The sequence below is a fragment of the Drosophila grimshawi genome, unplaced genomic scaffold (assembly GCF_018153295.1).
Source record: "Drosophila grimshawi isolate 15287-2541.00 unplaced genomic scaffold, ASM1815329v1 contig_1377, whole genome shotgun sequence".
NCBI classification, from domain to species: Eukaryota; Metazoa; Arthropoda; class Insecta; order Diptera; family Drosophilidae; genus Drosophila; species Drosophila grimshawi.
Window position 1 is genome coordinate 7,837,829 of NW_025062900.1, and position 23,665 is coordinate 7,861,493.

The 23,665-nt window shown below is 40.3% G+C and overlaps 1 protein-coding gene and 1 non-coding gene across 3 annotated transcripts in view; both read right to left on the reverse strand.

The window, feature by feature from the left end:
* Nucleotides 1-839: 839 nt before the first annotated feature.
* On the reverse strand, nt 840-4,978 carry LOC122322351. Its single transcript, XM_043214571.1, has one exon. The coding sequence runs from the start codon at nt 4,055-4,057 to the stop codon at nt 1,286-1,288; it is 2,772 nt and encodes a 923-aa protein (XP_043070506.1). The 5' UTR covers nt 4,058-4,978; the 3' UTR covers nt 840-1,285.
* A 2-nt stretch (nt 4,979-4,980) lies between these two features.
* The window catches only part of LOC6561543, a 41,271-nt gene continuing 22,586 nt past the window's right edge, over nt 4,981-23,665 (reverse strand). For both annotated transcript variants that reach the window (XR_006246606.1, XR_006246607.1), the window contains exons 3-4: nt 18,080-18,106; nt 4,981-5,003 (exon numbers count right to left, since the gene is read on the reverse strand). This is a non-coding gene — a transcript (uncharacterized LOC6561543). The remainder of the gene's footprint in view (nt 5,004-18,079; nt 18,107-23,665) is intronic.

Genomic DNA, 23,665 nt, shown 5'->3' on the forward strand with positions numbered 1-23,665 from the left:
GCAGCAAAGTTGCCTTTGCTGTGGCACTGGTGCTTCGGGTGTGTGGCATGTGGGCACAGGCGAGTCAATTGTCAGCTAACAACGCCACCGAAAGCAACTCAATCGGTAAGCAAACAAGCCCACAAGCACACACAGACACACACACACACATACACAGAGAGAGAGTGAAGGAGACACACACATTCGCATATACAGAACAGAACACTCAGACAATAGTAGGCATAGGGCTGGCATTTCTTTTGCTGTGCTGCTTTCTTCTACAACATTTTTGTGTGGCCCTTTTTTATGGCTTGAGAGGCCGAGCAAGACGCTGAAAAGTTTATATTAAATGAAAAACTTTTTCAATTACATCAACGGAAATAAAATGCTGCCAGCTTGCCACTCGAGGCACGCATAGGCCCGACTGCACGGCCAGCGATGATGAAGAAGGACAAGATGAAGGAGTCTCTCCTAACAACTGCAAAAAAACACAACACAATAACAACTGGCAAAGCTGAAGTCAGAGCCATGGCCAGGAGCCCTTTGTTTATCGTCGCGTCTTTGTTTTTCGGCTTTATTAGGTTGGGCTGCCTCAGCCCTTATTTCATTTTTTCTTTATACCCTTGCAGTGGGTCAGGCAACTTTATCAAAAAGTTTGCCGGCACAAATATTTTGTTGTGACAGAGGGGTTACAAAACATGCAATTTCATTCGATTTCCATTTCCATTTCGAAGCCAGCAAGTTTTTCTTTTGAGCTGATGAAAGCCTGTCCTAATTTTTGATAAGAAAAAAGAAAGAATTATATAAAAATAATTTGACTAAAAATATGTTAATATTAATTATGCTTCTCATAAATTATATATACTAAATAAGAATTGTATTGATTTGTATAGAAATTGCTTTGTTAGTGCGAAATAATATCTTATTTAAAGTCATATTTTCTTCCAATATAAATTAAATTACCATCAACTTAATAAACATATAATTTAATACAGTGAAAATAATGCCTATTAACTCCTGCTGCTTAATGCTCTCTCTTCCTTAGTAGAGTATTTGCTGCAAGGGCATTCTAAATTCGGCGCGCTAAGAATTTTGGGCATTTCTTGCACTGTTTAACTAAGTTTTGTTTTGGTTGTGTTTACTTCAGCTTGCTTGTTGTTTGGCAACTGCAACAAAAGGATACGGATACGGATACAGCGACAAACTAAATCTATTTATGTTCGAGTATGTGTGTCATCAGTGGACCTGTTTACAGAGCCACTGAGTCATCTAAGGCAGCATCCTGGCCGTCGGCGCCACCGCGCTGTCAAATGTCGCTCGTCTCCTGGCCATCGCCCACATAACCCTCATCCGGACTGTCCGCAAGCGGACCATTCAGCTGCTTCAGCTTGGCTGTATCCGCTGACTCCGTCTCCGACGACCCCGCCTGCTTCTCACCCTCCGCCATGGCGGCATTTGAGCCACTGGGCGAAGTCTCGCTCTCATCCAGCTCGGGTATGGTTGCGTGGCTGCTGCTCTCGTCCAGCGTGGGTGCAGGTGTTGCTACAGCAGCCGCTGCTGCGGATGCCATTGCTTGCGTTGGCGATTGACTGATGCCGTAGCGCAGTGGCTGCGCATGATAGCCAGGCAGACAGCTGGGCCACTGTTGGAACGTTGGCAGTGCGAGATCGCTGCTCTTGTAACCCTCGGGCGGCGAGGGAAATTGTTGTTGCAGCTGCAACTGTTTCTGTTGCTGCTGCTGTTGCTGTTGATGTTGCTGTGGGTAACCCTCGGCTGTGAAGCGTACATTCGGCAACTGATACTTCTCATAGCCGACCGGGGGCGCCCGTTGCACAAACTCCGCCTCGAGGCTATAACGCAGACTGGCATTCTGTAGCTGCTGCTGCTGCTGTTGCTGCTGCTGTTGATGATGTGGCTGCTGCTGCTGCTGCTGCAATTGTTGCTGTTGGTGCTGCTTGTGGGCACGATTGTGTGGCAGCGTGCGGTAAAAATTCTGTTGCTGCTGGTGCTGCTGCGGCGCTGCTGCTGCTGCCACCTGCTGCACCAGATGTGCACTGCTGTAGTCGTAAGCGTAGCCATCCTGTCCCAAAAAGCAAACCGGATTCAAATGCACATCCACCTGATGCGGCGATGGTGCTCCTGCTGCTGCCGCCGCTGCTGCTGCTGAGGTCAGCACCGACTTGAGATGCATGCCACGCGGCAGTGTGGTCATTGCAGCCGCAAACCGCGAGCCCATGCCGAGCATGCTGTGTGGCGTGGCCGCAGTCAGCTGATAGCATCCATCATACTGACCACAATCGCTGGCTGTCTCATAGTCCGCAGCGCCGTCCAGCGAGACGGCCGTCTTCAGTTTGTGTTTGACGCTTTCCGCATCGTTAACCAAATCCGGATTCTTTTCAGCGTAATTACGTAGAGATGCTGGTGGCGAGCAGTACGCAGCAGCCAAGCCATTGCTCAGCAGCATCGGCGGGGAACCGGCAGCAGCTGCTGCAGCTGCAGCAGCATTCATCATATTCACATTCAGCTGCAATTGTTGCTGCTGCTGATGTTGCTGCTGTGGCGTTGGCGTAGCGTACAGCAGCAGATTCTGTTTCATCTGGCCGCCGAGGAGGAGACCGCCAGCGCTACCGACGCCAACGCTGCCACCCGCCGCTCCATTGCCCGCCTTGGTGGGCGTCAGATTATCGCCGAGCAGCAATCCTGATCCGCCATTCAAGCTGTCATTGCCGTCGTTGAGTATCGAGGCGCACTTCATCATACCGTTGTCCTGACTGCTGCCATTTGTCGAGTCACTGGCACCCGCAATGCTCGTGACTTGGTCACATTTCTTACGCTTGGCGGGCTCATTGTTATTGCTGGTCCTTTTGCACTTGACCACAATGGTGCAGAGGAGGACGGCAAAGATAATCCCACCACCGGCGCTGCTGGCCACAATGTAGTTCATGTAGTCGCGTGGAAAGGACACCTCATTCACCACCGGCGGCTCCTTGATAATCACACGCAGCGTATAATTGCTAAATGTGGTGCCTGCAATGTTTTGGCCCACACACGAAAAGGTTCCATTATCCTCGGCGCCCACATTATAGATGAATATTTCACTGCGCTTCTCCTCGGCTCCACTGCCGCCGCTCTCGTCAATGTAGTAGTACATATGTAGATTATCCATCAGACTATCGTTGCTCATCACCTGGCCATTGAACAGCCAGAGGACCTTCGGTTCCGGTATGGCACGAACCAAACACGTGATGGACATATTTCGACCCTCGCTGACCTCCGTATAGCTCGACTGTGGACTGACCTCGGGCAGACAGGCAAGCTGCTGGCGCTGAAGTCCCTTAATCACCTGACCCTTCAGCCGGGACGGCTCCATGCACTTGGGCTCCTCGGCCAGGGGCGTATTGTGGCTAACCAGCCAGCTGTAGACATCCAGCAGACGACAGTCGCAATTCCAGCGATTGCTGTGCAAACTAATGCCGTGCAAGGACTTTGGCAGTATGTGAGCTCCTTGGATAAAGGCAATGCGGTTGCCATCGAGACGCAGCCACTCCAGATTGTCCATGCCGACAAAAGCCTCATTCTCGATGCGCTCCACCTGGCAGTTGGACAGCTCCAAAGTGGTCAAAAAGGATAAATGCCTGAAGGCCGATGTCTTCAGCTCACGTATGGGATTCCCGCTGAGGGTGAGGCGCATCAGTGAGCTATAGTCCTGGAACGTCTCGCTTGGTACATGCTGCAGCGCATTCTCGCTGAGATCGAGCTCAACGAGATTGGTCAGTCCACGAAAGGCCTTCTCGTGAATGCGTATGAGTTGATTGCGCGACAAATAGATCTTCTGCAGATTGAGCAGATCCATGCGGAGGAAACGCTCGCTCTGCAGCACTTGCAGTCCATTGCCGCTAAAGTTGAGCACCTGTGTGCCCGGATCCATGCCCTCCGGCAGACTGGAGAGCTGCTGTCCGCCGCATTCGACTGTCTGCTTGCCGCCCTTCCATTTGCACACACACACCTCGGGTGGGCATGCGAGGATGCACTGCAGCAGCAGCACAAGTGGCAGCAGCAATTTTAATAGACGTGGCATTGTGTTGTAATATTTCCTGTTGTATCTATCTCAGTGTTGGGTGTCTCTCACTCTCTCTCTCTCTCTCTCTGTTTCTCTGTCTGTCTCTTGATTTTGTCTTATTTTTAAAGCTTGTGCGACACTTGGTCACGTTTGCATGTCAAATTAGTAAATGAAGGTGACGTTTTTAGAGCTCCACTTCCGCGTCACGCAAATATCATTAGCGACATCTAGCGAGGCGGTAGTCTCCCGTCATATATAAAGCCTGATCTCGACCAGCTTTAGCTTTAGCAACAGCGTCAGTTTCTCGAATTGGCTCCGAATCACGTCGTCCTTTTGCCTACTCGAGTGTCAGGCAATAAAAGTGCTGCCACGCCCACTGCTGGGCGGCCATTATTATCCACAGTGCGAGAGCGAGTGCGAATGCGATAGCGAGTGCTCATCATTGTGTCCACGTCGTTGCTGTCATTGCTGATGCTCTACTCCCCCTCACCGCCCTCCGCTTCGGGCGTTGTCGTCGTCCTCGTCGTCGTCGTCGTCGTACTTTGTATTAATTTCATAAAAATGCCAGTCGCTTGATTTTTGCTTGGCAGCGCTTGTAAGTAGGCAATGCTTTTGTTATTGTCGCCTCCTGGGTCCTTGCGGCTTTTACTCAACTTTACTCAACCCGACTCGACTGGATTCTACTTTGGGCCTACTCCTCGCCTGCTTGCTGTCTTTCTTTCTTTGCTAGCCCCTTCACGTTGTTCTCGTCGTTGGCTGAAAAGGTTTTGGTCCTTAATGAAATTATAACGCAATTCATTTGTTGTTGTTGCTGTTGCTGTTGCTGTCGCTGTTTCTGCTGCTTGCGTCGCTCCCTTGCCGCATATTTGGCATTGTGTATGCGACACGTGTACAGATTTTTGTTGTTTGCTGTTGTTTTTGCTTTCGTTGGTATATTGCTTGCTGCTGGCTTTGCCTTTAACCGCTGCAAAAAGAAATGCAAGAAGAGAAAATAAGTGATTAGTCACGAATTACTTTTTTTTAATATTGCTTTAAAAACTAGCATAAACCAATAAATTTATATCACAGTTTTTGGCAAACAATTATTTCTTAATTGATTATTTAAAATCGATTTTAATCGAGATATAATATATAATAGAGAGCTTCACCGAAAATTAATTAATACAAATTTCAACCAGATTGGCATAAATTATAGCTTGCGGATACATAAAAATACCCTAATTATAGTTGATTGGAGTCCAATGCCTGATAACTAATATATAACACTGTTTATCTAAACATAACATAAAATTCGCCGATTTTATTTTCAAAATATTTCTGTGTTATTCAATTTTAAATTGAACACAAGCGCAGTAAATTACGATAAATATACGAGCAGGTGATTTATTTTTAATAACTTTTTCATTCAGATGTCATATATATCAACGCCAACACTGGTTCATAAATGTGCTTTCCTTTCGGTTATTCTGGCCGCGTATTTTTATGGCGGATCAATTCCAACTTAAAAATGAAATGGAAAACATGAACAATGCGATTTTTTTGGTTTATTCCTACGTCAATATGCAAATGCAAATGCAATCGCAGCTGGAAAAATAACCAATGCCACGTAATTTGCTCCATATAATTGCACTTGGTGTTTTGGTTAATGCTGAAGAGGATAAAAGATACACATCTGTATTGTCTGGGTTTATTATTTCTGATTGTGCTCATTACTTGGTCATTAAATGATTTCAAATACGGTATTTGCTATGTGTACACAGCTGGGGACTGGCCATTAAATTATCTTGTCCTTGGCAGGACGACAACACTAGGCTGACATTAATATTTGTCCAAATTAATCAATTGGCATTAAAATGCTACAAGACAAAGGACAAAGGAAATGACAGGCAAGCGGCAAAGCAAACCAAAATGTAAATAAGTAAAAGGAAGCCCAGACAATCGACGGAAGATGGCAGCTATAAATCATGCAACATATTGCACTGTATACCCACTTTGGGTAAATAACACATAAATTACCCTGAAACTGAGCAAAGTGCAAGCGGCCCAAAATACAGCCCGAAGACGCCAAAATGAATTGGTCGCAAAAAAGCGTCTCTCTAAGGGAACGCAGCAATTGTTTAATTCGATCCGGTGAAAAAACGAGACCAGACAAAGATTCCAGCAAGCTGCGCGCTTCATTAGCTTCTTCCTAACTAACTAACTGACTAACTGACTGACTGACTGACTGGCTGACTGACTGACAAACTCGCATTTTACTTGTGTGATGCGAACCGGCTGGCGCCAATGCAAATGCGTAATGGATACTTGGCTATGCCATCATTGTGTTGTCTAACAAATTGACTTGATTTGCTTTTGCCATGGCAGCCGGGGCCGCTCAGTGTTATTCTCGACTACCACCTGAACGGAACCTGAATTTTCGGCGTTATTAATAACATGACATTAATCTTGGCCATTTCTTGTCTATAACGCAGCTGGCATGGTCTTTTAGCCAAATGCTTAGCGCTAAGCTTGAAATTGTGGCTGAGATTCTCATTCAGCTAAACAGGTAAACGTGGTTTGGTTTATTTATTGTTGCCAACGTTGTAAGATATTCATGAACTGTATAATTAATGAGATATTATTGTATATCAGAGTGTTGCCCGCACGCACATCTATAGTAATTACACGAAACCATTTAGGAACAATTGTAATCGGAGGAGTACTTGTAAAATCACACCAGCTTGTTATTTAACTGGTGAAAAGAACATTGAATGCTCTTAATTTTGTGTAAAGATTTAAACGACTTAACTTTTGTTTGTATGCCATAGATAACAAAATATTACTATATTTTGTGCATATGTATAAATGTTGGTAAGTATTTTTCGAATAAATAAAATTAAAAATACAGACGACAGAAACAATTTGCCAAAAGAATTAGTACATAAATTGAAAAGGATTTTAATAAAATAAGAGATTGCAGCTAACGAGTCAATTGACTATCAATATATGATCCGTAATTACAGTTCATAAGCGGACTCAAGCAGAGCGCTTTAAACTTGCAGAAATTCGCAAAGCACTTTATTGAAAATAGGAAAATGCACAAGTTTTGCTGGCAGTTATGGTAAAGGCAAATTCGATTCGCAATACACATACAGGACATTTTAGAATTGCGCAAACAAATTCTAATTTAATTTGTAGATGGTAGAAATACAAGACATTTCTCATTTGGTTGCCTTGACAGCAGTTTACAAACATTTTTGACATTTTCATTTGTCAGTTATGAAGCAGACGAATTCACACAGAAATACATATATAGGACTTGGACACAGAAGTATGCGTGGTTGGATGTATGAGTGCGAGCGTGTGTGCTTGTATGCTCATGTGTGTTTTATCCTTATCACAAAATGATTTGACAGTCAAGAGCAACCGGCAATTGAACTTGCCTCCATCTGTTTACGTGTGTGTGTGTGTGTGTGTGTGTGAGCATCTGTGTATATCTTAGAGATGTCTTGTATGCTGTGTTATTTAATGGCAACTGAATGAGGCGGATGTCGAGTAAAGCCATCGGCAAATCGTAGAGATTTGTACCTTTCACTCAGCTAGCAAAATGTCACACGAGGCAAGTAAAACTTTTCTCTCTAATAAATAAACATTTATTTTATTTCATTTTATTTTATTTTATATCTTGGTATCTATGTGCTATGCATTGGCACGTCTTCCATTCTGCTGTCATTGAAAATAATTGCAATTTTATTTGGGCTCGGCAAATCAATAGACATTCGCACCAAATTGATATTTCACACAAAAAGGCATAAGTAATTTTCTTCATTTTCTTTTTCATTTTTATTTTTTATTAGGCGTTAATAGTCAACGCTTTTTGCTTATACCCGGCGTATGCGTAATGCATAATAAAATGTTGAAGGCGCAACAGCGACACGTGGCACGACTTTGTCCTCACATTTTGTGGCTGTACTTAATTTACTTTTTATTTCAAATCTGCACTGGGGGCGGTGATGACGGAAACCTCCAACGCCTCTAATTTAAGCACTTAATTTGGCGCCTTTCTCATTTCGGTGGAAGAGCGCTTAAGTAACGCTCACTTCTTGTGGCTTTTATAGATTTTCGAGTCGCACAACCAGCTAAAGTGCCTGCTAATACTCTTAAACTTAATTAAAAACTTATCAACAGCTGCGTCAAACAATTTGGCTGGGAGTGTACAGCCGTTGGGAAAGACAACCAAACCAAACCAAGCCAAACCAAACCAAACCAAAGACAACCAACAGCGACAACTTGAGACGACCACAGTAGAGAAACAGTAGAGGCTTATTGGCTCTGCAGACACTGTGAAACCATCACGGAAAACTACTGCCAGCTGTATATTTCTATTGCAACCCAAACGTAAACTAAGCTGCTGCTAAAACCGCCACTGACTTCAAGTTCTATGTAAATTGTACACAAAATGTGAAATAATGAACAAACAACAAATACATTTTCAAGATAATCTCTTTTTTGAACACATATTTATTAATTCGATCTTTAGATATAACAAAAAAACAATTTTTAAATTGAAAATGATGTTAGCTGTTTTTGACCTTGGCCGGAATTTGGAAAAACTTTACATTTCATTTAAGTGCAGCGCAGAGACTTAAAATGAATTTTGAATTGCACACATATGAGCTCAATTAAAGTAATTTTGGTGTGTCGTGTGGCAACTTCAAAGTGCCGTTGCAAACATGTCATAACATGTGAAAATTAAAATGTACATGACAGCTTAAACAACGTTCTGGCGCCGACATTCATAAGGCGCCGCCCATTGACCTCTCCGTCTCTCACTGCCGCCACATTCACGCAAACGTATTCTGGCAGGAGCTGAGAGCACTTAATTTGGCATGTTGCCTGCTGTGCTGGCCCTGTCCAAGGTAGCGTGACAACAAAACAGCAACGGCAAAAGCACAAATAACCGCAGGTGCAGCCACAGTGGCGGCAGGACAACTAGCAGGACAACCACAACGAGTGCCACTTTGTAGCGTGCATAAATTTTTTACTACCTTAAAAAAAAGCGCAGCAATGCCCATAAAACTTCTACTCATAGTACCTGCCACGAAATGTGAGCATAGCAACCGACTACTGGTGACAGCAACAACAACACTGAAAAAAATAGCGCGGCGGTGGCAAATAAAATTACGCATGCAATGGCAAAATAATAAAATATGCATAAAAAATAAGCTGCTGCAGAATCCGGCTCAAATGCAAAAGCAAATAAGAAAAATTGAAAGCGCTTTTCAACAGACTGCGCAATGCTCTGTACAAAATTCTCCACAATTTTATAGAATTAAAAACCAAAATGTACACAGTATTTTAAATCCAATTATTTATAATAAGCAAATTTGTTGTGAAAATATACAAAATTGGCTTAATCCAGTTAACCCAAGCACGGCATGCTAATTTACTCAACAGATTGATATTAAATTTCTCATGGAGGTTTCTTTTATTGACTTTATTGACTTCATTGTTACATAATTACAATTTAGTCAAAGACGAACCGCTTAACCGACACCTTTTCACAGGGTATTAACACAAAACGGCGACGTAAATAAAATGCCACGTTTCGCGTTCGTTTTATGTTAATTTCTGCCCACTGCACACAAATATGAATTTATATGCGTTGCGTAACAAACATTTCCACAAAGTGCAAATATGGCGCGATTTCACTTAAAAGATGTTTACATCGCTGGGCTGCAGCTGTTTGGGAGCTTTAAGCGACCCGCATCTGCTTAAAAGAAATCAGCTAATTTTCATTTAATGCTGTGCGAAAGTAAAAAACAACAACAACAACAACAACAAAACACAGATGAAAGAATGAAAATCCAAAGAGAGTGCAGCTCAGAAATATATATGTAAATACGCTTTACTTGGAAGTGTCAGACAGGCGCACGTGCGGACGGACAGTCGGGGAGAGCCTCTAAAATTTTAATAGCTCACACATTATAAACGCAAATAAACGGCAACGCCTCGACAAGGCAGCTGCCATTTTGTTTGCCAGTCTCTCGAACCACTTTGGACTTGCTTTCAGTGCGCATTTGATGTGTGTATAAGTGTGTGTGTGTGTGTGTGTGTGTAAGTGCGTGTGTATGTGTGCGTCTTTTTTATTTTATTTGCCTAGCAGCTTAGGCTGTTAGAGAAGGTACCACTTCAAGTGAAAAAAAAAAGTTCGCCTCCAAGTTTGCGTCCGGCGCAGTTGCTCCAAAAATGTTGTATCCCTGTTGCTGCCTCGGCTGCCGCTGCTGCTGCTGTTGCTGTGTGCAACTTAAAGGCACTAAAGTTGCACAAAATTAAGCATACTTTTAGGCACTCACTACCATTGCCATTATGATTACCATTACTGCAAGCACAAGCACCATGATCTTGAGTATATGTTGCTCTAATGTTGTTAGACAGTCTTTTCGCACCTGCTACTAAAACTTTACTCTGTGCCGCAACTTTTTTCATAGACCCAAGCAAAATGTTGTCATAATCACGACACTTTTGAGAAAAAAAAAACCAACTTTTTAATTGCTTTATAAGTTTGCCGACGCTTTGAACAAGGGTCATTCACATTTGGTTGCGTAAGGCCAAGTTTGTTTTGCATAAACAAGTTAATTTCAAACGTCAGCTAACTGCAAAAACAATAAAATGCGAAGTGTAATGTCAAATACAGATTATTCTCAAAGTTATGAGTATAAATTTTGGCCACGGAAACTCTCAAGCTGAAGATAAGCAGTTTCCTCATTATCATGAAAATGTATGGCAATAATCTGCAATGATTTCAATTTTATTACAGCCATCTAATGTTTAATTATACGCGGTCTGATGATGTCTGATGGGTTTTTCTTTGGCGCATAAACATAACGCAGTTTATATTTTATTTATTTTGTGTTGCTGTCTTTTTCTTCTTTTTTTTTTTTTTTTGCTTTGCCCCTTTTTCGAGTTTGGCTCAAAACCAATCATAAAACCCTCTGCCAAACGTTTTTATTATATTACGACATATAAACGCACACACACACTCACACACACTCACACACACACACTCACACTCTCGCTCATAGATACTCATATGAGGCTGTGTAATTTGCCATAAAAAAGTGGAGCACAGGCCCGTAAGTATTTGTGCAATTTCAGAGAAATTGTCAATTTGCCCCCCAAGCTCATAAGTCTAAACCAAACGACATCGCCCGTAGATATGGGATAAGGATAGGGATTGGTGGCTGTGGCTGTGGCATAGGACTCGGGCACGCAAATACGCGTTGATATTTTTATGGATGTGTGTTTGAGTTGCAAAATCGACTGTTAACATTTAACGCTGCAAATTTAACCACATTTATGTATTTGGGTCCTGGGCTTTATTTGATTTTCATTTAATTTGGCAAGCAGGCGGCACCGTTAAAAATTGGCATAACAATTACGTCGGAAACGGACAACGTTCATATGTCTGGCAGAGACTGAGACGGATCCGGACGCATTCTCCATATGCAATCTGCAGGACTGACAATGAAACTTCAATGGCACATAATTGCTGTGCACACAGAGGTTAAGGGACGTGCGGCGTGCAAATGGGAAATTGTGAATTGTGTATGCTGCGAATGGTGAATGGGAGAATGGAATGGGTGGGCTATTGTGCACTAGTGTAACATATCCTTGCAACTAACGCTTCCGTTTCCGTGCCGTCAAGGCGACGACTCTTCGACTCTGGCTGCTTGCTATCGTTGTTGTTGTTGTTGTCGTTGTCGTTGTCGTTCTTGTTGTTAGAGGCCACTTCGGACCGCCTTTGTTGTCGCTTGTTGTGTGAATGGGTGCAATTAGCAGTGGCAGTTGCACTCGTTTGTTTGTTGCACATGCACATTGCTCCGTTCGACGCTGATCTGCCGTAAGGGCGGTATTAAATATTAATTGCTTTGTGTCTGTGAACTTATCGCCAGTGCTGGAATTGTGATTGTGAACTGGCCGCTCTAACGGTTTCTGTATGAAAACATTGCCAACTTTAAGGGTCATACAAATCATTTTTATCGCCACACACTTTTCATGTTGAGTTTATTTCATTTCCTTTTTTTTTACCATTTACATAGTTCTTAAGTGAGTTTTCTTGTAAAACGCTTAACTTTTCTTGAGTCAACAAAATTATTTGGTCAATTTCCGTGCCCATTAAATTGAGAGCGTATATCCTTTTAAAATATTATATTTATATTCATTAAGAGGAGGGCGATGTTATTGTCTCAATTTGCACAACCATATTAAACTCTTTTTTACTCATGAGAGAAAGCTTTAGGTTCCTTTTTCAAAATCATTTTTACTAAGTGATCCAAAATGCTAATAAGTTATTTAAAAATACTACTAATAATAATTATTTATTGAACCCTTTTTAAAATTGGCAATTTGAATATACATACGTTAATACGTTTATATTTGCATTATATTGCAATTTGTGGGCATAGAGACAAACTTGATTAAAATATCATATGTTGCCCCAAACTGAATGCTTTTGAAGCAGGGTGGCAACATTATTGTCTTCTATTTTTGTGTCTTAGCTTAAGCCTCCCACATAAACTGAGCAGTCCTAAGAAAAGTTGAAAAACCATTGGTAAAAATTCTGAATGGTCATTTGTGACACGTCCTTGGACGTATTTTTCTTGGTGCCACTGCGTACGCTTCTTACCTAGTCAGAGTAATGACGAATGAATGAATTTTCCGCCTGCTTTATCGCTTTCTGCTCACCTCTCGAAGCAGCTTGGTATTGGCCTTGGGCAACCTTTGCTAACTAAATAAATTAGCCCGTTCGACCGTGTCAGGGCCTTGATGGATTGTTTAACTAATTAATTGGCATAGAAATTATTAAGTTCTCAAATGTGTCTTTAATAGGTCAGCAAGCGTTCGAAGCTTAACAGCAATCTGCTTAGCATTTAAAGTGCTTTTTAAAACGGATTTGCAGAAAGCAATTAGCTCCTTCTTTTGCGTCTCCTTTGAGCTATGCCAATTCCACATCATTTCTATACTACATTCTCTATTTTTTATTGCTTTTTGTGCATGATAAGTATGAGCTCAATTATTTTGCCATTGATAAATACTGCTATCTCTGTTTCATCATGCCTTCTAATGGATTCACACTGCTGTTCTGCCATTAAATGCCATTTAGCCTCGTTGCCAACTATAATTGCCAATTCCTAGCCGATTTCGCTTTAAATCGATTTTCAGGTGCTGCATCGGCCTTTGTTTTCTATTTTTATCCTTCTTTCTTTTGCATTTTTTTGTCTTTTTGTTGGAGCAATGTTAGCCCGGAAAATCTATTGAAGAACATGAGTCAAATGTGTGAGACTAGTAAAACATTTATCGAAAATGTGAAGCTTGAAAACAGTATTTGAATATTTTGGGTATTTGGGAATTTGCATATTTTAAAAAATAAGCAAATATTTCTACGATCTCTTCCAATTCTGTACATAAACTAAGCTTGAAAATTATACAATTACATTGAAGTTCTGTAAAAATTATAATAATTTAATGAAATTATATTACATTCAGAACGGTTTCGCTCACTGTGTAAACTGTACAACTCTCTGTAAAAGTAAATATCACACTTATTAAATTAGCTTTGCTTAGTATTGATATTTAGATTTTATATAATAGATTTTCCGGCCTTACTTAAACAAAATCCAATAAGTAATGCAATGAATTTGTAAAACAAAGCTACAATGAAGCAGTCCAGTCTATTTTTCATCCTACTTATATCACTTATCGCAACATCAAATGGTTGTTTCCATTCAGGTGCTAGGGGAAAGAAGAAGGGCTGCCAACCACTGCCCAATTGTCGTATATTGGGTATTTGCTGTATTCCTAATCAATTTTAACAACGGAATTGAATTTTAAAATTGAAAATGTGGTCAAATAAATGGCATTTAATAACAAATAAAGCAAGTGCATATAACTGATTTCATTATTTTTCTGTGTATTATTATTATTATTGACTCAATTAAACATGAAAAATTATACTGAAATACAAAGGTATAAAAATTGTTATACGACCTCTTTCAATTTTATACAATAATTAAGTTTGAAATGAAATTTAATCACATTGAAGTTTTGTAAAGATTACAATAATTTGATCGATGCCAAATAACTGAGCATCACAATAGTTCTTGACTAGTGCAATACTTGTAATTCCTGTAGCAATAAGATAATATATCTTAAGCAAAAGAACTTTTCCATTTGCTTCGAGCAAAGACACTTTACATTTGAGGCAGCCAGGAGTTATCTGCTCACGTGTCACCCATTTACGTTTCACAGAGGCTATTATCCCCCCTTCCATTGCTCCCATTACCAAAGAGATTCAGAAACTGAGAGGGAGAAGAAGGAGACGAAGAGGAGGAGAAGGAGGAGGAAGGAAGTAACGCGCTTTTGCTTGTTCTATAGTCGTAGCAAATCCATTTTACCTGTCAGCTTTAACGCGTAAGCAAATGTCAAAACGGTTTCTGGCTAGAGCCAAGCTCCGAATGAAGATACCAAACACACACACACACACACACACACACACACACACAGATACATACGTTAACGTATGTATCTAAGCACTTGGGCTACACATACACATGTATGTATATGTATATATATATATATATATATATGTACGTAGCTGGCTATGCGTCTTGATATATTGCCAAGTCGCAATTAGAGCGCAGACCGCAGAATGAAACTCCGGCTGGCATGTAAGCAAGCAAGGATGGCAACGAGGAAACGTTCCTAAATAAATATTCGGAAAAAATAGAAGGGAAATAAATTTGTGTGCAAACAAAATCAAATGCTGCAACTTAAATGCTTTTGTACCCGCGGAATGATAGTCGCGTCTTATGTGAAGGCGCATTAAATCCAATCAAATCGAATAAAACGATTCCTTTGTTGGCTATTTGCCCCTTCAGAAGTGCAATTTGTGTAATTCGCGTTTCGTTGTCACTTACAATTTAGACATGCTCCCGAGCTAGCTTCGTGGCCCACTAATTGAACGCATTTATGCACATGGAATTGTCCCAACCCTGAAAGAGTAGGCCAACATTTTTATTCATTCTGTCGCTAATTAGGCTCAGTGTGCTGCAGCCGAGTGCGATTTCAGGTCCGCCACATATGTGTGACAATCGCCTGGGGCCAGATCAAATGCTTGACTTTGTTGCAACCCGCTATTGAATCCATTTTTTTATTTTTTTTGTTTTTTACATATTTACCGCTGCGTCAATTGGTTCTCCTCAGGGACGCTTTGGCCTGTCCCTTCGTTTTTTGTTCGCTCAACATTTTCAAAGACCTTTTGCAATCATTCATTTGAAATTATATTACATTCGGAACATAGCATTTCGAGATCAAAGCACTTTGCTTATGTCTTTGGGGAGAAAATGTCATGTCAACAAGTTTGTTGCACAATTTTCGAAAGAGGAATAAATCTCGTATTCTTAACGGTTTGGCACACTCAATTTAAACTGGAAACTGTACGACTCTCAATGTTATGTAAATGTATATATCACACATATTAAATTAGCTTTGCTTAATATTGTATTATATATTGTGTTATGTATTATATTTCGATTTAATATAATAGATTTTCCGAGACTATTTAACCAACGTCCAATAAAAAATTGCAATGCATTTGTAAAACGAAGCGATAATGAAGCAATCAAGTCTATTTTTCATCTTATTCACAACACTGATCGCAATGTCATATGGCAATATTTATGAAGACAGCAGACAGAAAGGATGCCAACCGCAGCCTAATTGTCGTTTCTTGGGTGTGTGCTGCCTGCCATATTAATAACGAAATTAAATGTTGATAATAAATTGCATTGAATCTGTGAATAACTTTGGGAAATATAATGTACAAGCTAATAAAACGAATAAAAGAGAGCATGAAACAAAAGTGCTACACAGTTTTAGGATCTAAACACGCTCACTTTGCATAGACCAGACCCCAGCTCACATTTGAATAATGAGTGTTGGGCGAAGTAGTTTTATTGCTGCAGCTGCAGCTGCTGTTGCTGCTCCTCTTGTGTTGCCTGACTGTGTCCCTTGGCAAGTAGAATGCTGCTGTCTGCTGCCACACACCCGAACACCTCCGTCGCCGGCAATTGTTTGTGTTTTTGGACACTGACATTTTGGGATTTTGTGTGCAAATTTGAGTTTTAGTTTATGCATGCAGCTTGGCTAACAACAAAAGCACAATAATAGAAGTGAGCGCAGATGCTGCTGAGTCAGCTAAACTTCTGTTTTGTGCCACAGCTACAGAGAAAAGTTTGCGACCCACAGCTAATTATGCCTTCCGGACCTGAAGTCTAAACGAGACTCTGTTAGTTGAGTTACAGATAAGGGCGGGAGTTTGTCACTGCTCCGATGGCTGGCAACTAATTTTTGGCAGCTGTCAGCAGTGTGTACGTAAATCCCTCAAAGTCAACAGCACTTCACCCAAGTGGCACATCAATTCGCGTGCTTGTCAACCGCATCACAAACACCACATCCCCATTTTTACCCCCACATCCCCATCGCCATGGACTTGCCCAACCAGATTGAAAGATTTAAGCATACATGGCGCAGAGAAGTCATATTGCACTCAGTCAGTTGTGTCACCGCATGCAACGTCGCTTATCGCTCAGCTCTGTAATGATTGCAACAGCCACATCAATCCCATTTACAGTCCCCCCCTCCAAATACCCACTGTCATATCTCTCATGCATTTTTCATAACGCAATTCGTGTTATTCACGCGCTCGCGGCAACGCAACAGTCTCTTCACCCCCCACACAAAGCACAGCATGAGTGATTTGCACAGTGGTCAGAATTTCAAGAAAATTGTAGCATTCGCTTCACTGTTTCACTTTATCTATAAACGAAAATATCATGGAAAGTGAATAAATTACTTTTAAATAGCCTGCAAATTGGATTAGTTTTCATTTTGAATGAAATGCTTGAAATTTGTTAACTTTTTATTATTTTTAGCTTTTGTATAATAATAAAAAAATGGCTTAAGTGTTTACCCACTGTGCGTCATCATAAAAATTGTCTCATTAATCATCAGACTGCATGCTGTGTTCGTGTTATGTTATTTTCGTATTTTGATGTTGGCGCAGGAAACACGAACTTAGGGTGAAAAACTAAAAATCCAGCAGGCAATTAAAATGGAAGCCCCCATCAATGCAAAATCCGTTTCATCAGCAGCAGCAACAGCGGCATCAGCTCCCCTTCCTAGAACAAGTGCTGGCCCCATAATTCAAAGTGTGAGCCGCATCTTTGGTCCCCACCCAGAACGAGACGCAGCGATTAGCCAAAGTCTTACGCGCTGAGACAAAAAAATAAATATATATAAAAGCAGAGGGGCTTATTTTAATCAGAGACAGACTGCGACTGTCGCTGCTGGCAACCGTGATAAGTTTAATCGTCTGCGCCATATTTAAAACAGCAGCAAATTAATTGTTTTTTTTTTCACGCCGTTCTCTAGAAGTGCGCATTAATAAACAATTAAGAGTTTTTAATTGCAGTTACACAGTCTGCTGCAGGTTTATTTTTATAAGCAGCTCTGAATGCATTTTACTGCGAAGAAAATATACATTTGCCAGATCTTTGAGCGATACAAACAAAGAAGGCAGCGAAGGAATTTCATTATTAATAGCATTCCATTGGGGAATTTTTAGGCTAAGATTCACTGGAAAGCCAAGGAACGGAAAATGTGTTTTCAGCGTAGCCTTGAATCGCTTTTGGTGGTGGTCACAATTGTTGTATCTTATTTATGAGTCACAGCTCGTTCGCACCTTAACTGAACAGCATAAGCCGCTTATCACTATACTGATTGTGCAACGGGAGGGACGCATTGGCGGGGCTAAAGCGGCTTGGAAATGCCTAGAATCATACTACGGGTAGGCGCGCAAATTAGCTTCATTTTATAAGGAGATGCGTATGAAAATATTACATTGAGCCAAATAAAAAGTATATAGAAATGATGCATGGTTTATTTATAACCGTTGAGAATATTTCTGCCTACATTTCGTTTCATTTGCAATTATCTCACCTTGTTAGTGCTCAAAATTGACAAGAGCTGAAAATAAAAGACAGAAAAACTAAATTAAGTATAAAGTTTATATTGAAATGATGTGTTGCTAAAAAACCATTGATTTCAAAAACAATAGATCATGTGGACAGCTTCGTTGCATGACAACAAGAGAAAGTTCTTAAGTGAATGCCGTACTAAGCCGGCTTCAATGTATATGCTGATGTGCATGAAGAACGATACAAGTCTGAACAACAAAAAAAAATGTTAAAGCCACTACGAGAAAATTGTAGAGAGCTTTGGGTGGGTGAGTGATGGCTGAGGAATGACAAGAGCCAGACATTGAACACGAAAAAGGAAACTGGAGCGAAGACATTAGCCTGAAATGACAGCAACAAGATGCAAGACAGATACTCGGCTTATGTGTAGCTCTATTTTGCAACTGTATCATTCAGTGGCAAGACGAAGAGCAAGCGTAATAAAACGGGATAAACAAGTAAACAACAAATGACTTGACTTTCGTGGAAGTATGCCACAGGCAGCAAACTGAAATGAATGTGCGACAAAGAGGTGTATACGGTGAGTATGTGTGTGTGTGTCTAAGCTGTATGTTCTCAATCTGAAGTTATAACTGGCATTGTCAGTATTTTTTCTATGCCTGTATGTATATTGAAAAACGCTTTTCTGTCCCAAGGACAGCTGGCCCACATTCACATTCACATTCAGATTCACATCCACTCATAAGTCACTCACTCACACAGTCAGTTCAGTCATTCTCTCAGTCACTCATTCGACATCTGGCATTTTCGCGAGCTACTCATCTATGCAATATGCAGAGAAGATGGCTTAAATGGAGACTTTCATCATGGCCCCTGGCAGCTGGCAGGGCTTTTATTTTCCATTTCCAACTACTATTAGAGAGTCTTGGCCAAATGCTTTTCGTGCCAATGCCTTAGTTTAAATATTTATATAAGCGCGCCATTTTATGGGGAATAGTTTGCAATTGCTGCACACAGGCACAACGAGCGTATTTTGCTTTTATCATTATTGAAATAGGCCAAGCACACCAGTTTATGTTAAGCATCTACCCGATCCTGTTACGCCTCCGTCTCGGTATTTGTTTTCCTCCAGCTGCACTTTGGCAATAAAATGGCAATACCAAAATGGCTGGGCCAAGTAGTTTGTATTGTTGTTACTTTCATGCTGGCTGTGTGCAAGGAATTTACAAGTTTGCTTTATTAGTTTCTTTGTGTGATGATGATGAAACCGTTATTGGCTTATCCAGCAGTCGCTATACAGGCAAATGAATAACCGGCTCATGGCTTAGATGCTATTAGAAAAAACTATTTTTATGTTGAGATGCAAAATATATTCTGCTAAATTCGCTTACGCGATGTTCAATAAAGCTTATCTCATATATTTCTTGGCATAAAGCTCAGTATTTGGTTTCTGTGAAACTGAAATTTGGCTGAAATTGGTTGGGAGATGGTCCTTTAAAATTCAACTTGTAATTTATTCCAATGTACACATGTGTGTGTGTGTATACCTAATTTATATAATTTATAATTTTAATCCAATCTTTCGGTCCACTTATTTATTTGGTTCGCTGAATCTGGAATGCGAAAGTGTTCAGGGCTATAAGTTAGGACAAATGTGGTCATAAGGAGGCATTACGAGGCACAACCGAAAACTCAATTGCGCATGCAACGGCTCAAAAGGCTTAAGTGCGTATAACATTCAATTTGCGTTAATGGCATTAAATAAAGTCACACACACACACACATAGACACTATGATAAGGGCCTACAGAACATTATGTTACTCGGTTTCACCTTCGCAAACATTTTCATTGGCCGGCCACTTAAAAAAAAGGTTGCGCTTGCTACCAGACTTAAGCCACTCGACAGGGATCCAAAAATGCCAAAGAAAAAAAAGAAAAAAAAACGAAAAAAATCTACCTGTACTGGCTGTTTTTGCGATATTCTTAAATCGCATTAAAAATCATTGGCACATGTTGCAAGTGTTGGGGAGGAGGGGCAGTGGGAGTGGGTAGGATTTCAGCAGGAAGCAAAAGAATCGACAACGTGGCCGTAATATAAACAACAACAGATTCATTTTCACTTTAAATCGGGTAAAAACTTGCCAAAACAACACAAAATTCACCGGCAGCAAAGCCGTGTACGCCCCCTCGAGGCGTGGCAACAAATCAGGCTAAAAACATGAAATCGCTTTGGTGTTTTGCTGGAGCGGATGAGTTAAAGTGGAAGCAGGAGAGTGGTAAAAAGTTGTACTTTAGATAAAGTTGGTGCTGTTGGCTGTTTCTGCCAAACATTCTACATGCAATGCACGTACGTCGATAAACACACACACACACACACACACTCACACACACACACACACACACACACAACTACACACCACACTCACAGCCATTCTACACTCGTAGAAAGTTACCTGTGATAGAAAACGCATGCAATGCGCTTGTTTCTTGTTTTTGTATATAAGTTTCTTTTAGATTTTATTTTTGGCCTGATTTCTTGAGCTTCTGAACACATCGCCAGCACTTTGAGCTATGCTTTGTTTGAGCAAGTTTTTAAAAAGAAATATGCTTGTTGTGTGCTCAACCATTTGGCAGAACAAGCCTCTGGTCCCAAAAACGTCCCCAGAGCAGGCGTCGAAGTGTGGCATACTTTTAGGCAAGGCCGTCGCATTGAACAAGAGTTTTGTGTTTTACTTGCATTTTGTTGTGTAAATTACAAGCACTCACACACACACACACACACACACAACCAGTCGCACACACCCACATACAAATACATATACACAGACACATACTTTCTGGCAAACACAGTGAAATAAAATAAAGCACAAAAACTTAGGCACTTGAAACCGTTTGGTTGCTAGAGTCGAGTTTGTTCTGCTGTCTGTTTTCCAAGTCTCACTGCAGTAATAATAATAAAGGGAATTGTTATTGTTTTCTATTAATTTGCTTTTGTTATTTGTGTTGTTGTTGAGGGTGCTGCTGTTGCTTGTTACTGCCACTGTTGATTCTGTTGCTTGGCTCTTGACTATGTCTGCATTTGATTTGATTTGTTTTCTTCTCATATTTAGCTTGACTGTGGAAAATGTTTTTCAGCCGCACATCGCACTGAATGCCCAACTATATCATTTCTTATTTTCCTTTTAGTAAATATTAGAGATTATTTTGAAAATTGGTTTTATCTTTCAATAATTTAAATGTTGTTTGAGAATTGATTCAATATCAACAGGAGTTGTTCTTATAGTAAGTACTAATAATGTTCTTTCTTTGATTAAATTACTTTAAAGATTTTTATGCATCCAAAAGTTTACCAATTGGAGCTATTTACCGGTTTCTGATAACTAGCTTCCAATTGGTTAACACAAATGATATTCCAGCTGCAGTCAAAGTTAAAAGCTGAGTACCCCTCGGCTTTGTGCTTTTCAAATCGCAAAACTAATTAAAGCGCCAACCAAACTTTTGATGCAGATTAATTTCAGTTTAATATCAGCGCAAAGTTGGCGCTCATCAGGGCAACATCTGGTTTTCTGTATATCTTGAATCATATTTTGCATAATAATGAACAAGTTCATGCACAACAATTTGTACAAGCCGCATTAAATAGCAGCGGCGCCATATTGAAGGCAGCAAACTAAAACCAACTAAACTTTTTGATGAGGACATTGACTTTCCGATATTTGCAATCTAACGTGCCAAAGTTATTCTTCTCCTTTTTTTCTGATAACTTTATTCATATTTTTACTGAGCTTGGGTAAAAGTTGAAGACAATAAACCGAACTTGAAAACATCACTGTCAAATGGAATAAGTTTTATGTATTCGATTTTTGGTATTTTATCCAAGAATTTGATTCCTTATATTTTCATACGTTATATTTGACACAAATATATTTTAGAAGGAAAAATGCCGAATATAATTTGATGAAAATCATTTGGACACTTATAACGATTAAAGGTACTTACGAACACTGGGCAAGAAAAAGTTATGATATTAATTGTTTAATTTTTTACTTATATCAAAGCTCTTTAATTAGACATTCAAAATGATGACCACAATCAGGAAAATCCTTAACATGCCTCATATAATTTACGTGTGGTCGTGTGTTTTATTTTTTTTTGGCTGAAGCATCTTGCAAATTTCACTCACATTCTCTCATGTGCACTAATAAAGCAAAGCCAAGCACGCATCTAAAAATAAGTAGTTCTTGCTGTGATCCGAGTAAGCTGCGCATTAAATGCAAGCTCATGAGATACCCCGAAAGTAAGCCAAGACCAAATGTGAATATAATGAAAACTAGCTCATCTCATTCACATTTTTTATGGCCACTCATGGCTATAGACAACTCTCACATATTCCTCTTTCAGCCAAGGACGCTGCCTGCTGCCTGCTACCAGCTGCCAGCGGCTTCATTGCCAACACTTTGTCGCACTGTGGCTCAGAGTAGAAACACCAGTAGCCCATTACAACTACTTAAGGTATGTAAATAACGCGATGTGCGCGCGGTCGCTCCAAATAAGCTAAGGAAAATCATAAGCAGGTAGCTGGTAGCTGGTAGCTAACCCCGTTCTTATCCCCATCAGCCCCCTTTCACAGAGCATTAGCATAATCGTTATGGTTATGCGCGACGTGTGCATAATGGCTAACAGGGTGAGTGATATGGAGGGGGAGAGTGGGATCTGTGAGCTGTGAGCTCTAAAACAACGACACACATATAAACTATGTTAAGTGCGCTGACATTGTGATATATAGTTTTCTCTACCCTTCTACTGAATGAGTAGCAAAACTTGCCTATCAAGTTTGAAGGCAAAGTAGAACTCCTTAACATTGCTATGTGTGTTCAAAAACCTTTACATTTCTAAAGAGTCTGCTGCAATTATTATTAGGCTAAAGTTTACTCTATTTTATTTTAAAAAGTTGGGCACATACTAATTTAATTAAAAATAATGTCAATGAAGTGCTGTGGAAAAATATATTTATCCTCATCTTACATATTGCGTAAAAAAAATAAGACGATTAAGACACATTAGCATGAAATTAGATAGATAAATATATTTAACACGTATTCCCAACTTTTCAATTATTAACTTATCATTTATTTATTTTTTTATAAAAATAAAGATATGGATATTATGAAGTAAAATGAATCAAACACATACATAAAATAATATTTGAATCAAAAATAATATAATGTCATATATCAATTGCAGTTCAAAAAGATAGGGTATCTAAAGTATGTTGTGTTTCAGTTTTTATTATACGCAGATTTTTTGTTTGGTTTCCCAGTGAACCTCAAGTGTGTGGCGGGTCTTAAAGTTTGGACTTGGCGATGAGTTTGTTCAGGTGCGCATATTAAGTAGCCGACACATGTGTCAGTAGCGTCTGCGTTTGTGTGTGCGTGTGTGTATGTGTGTGTGTTTACTGTCTTTTGGGCATGATATTAGCAGCAACCAAAATACGAGCACATACGCCAGCCAGCACTCACACACGTACAAACATAATAAATAACCAGCCAAATAAACAACAGCAACAACATCTCTACGACAGCTTAAGAAATCAAGCGTCTGACAGAC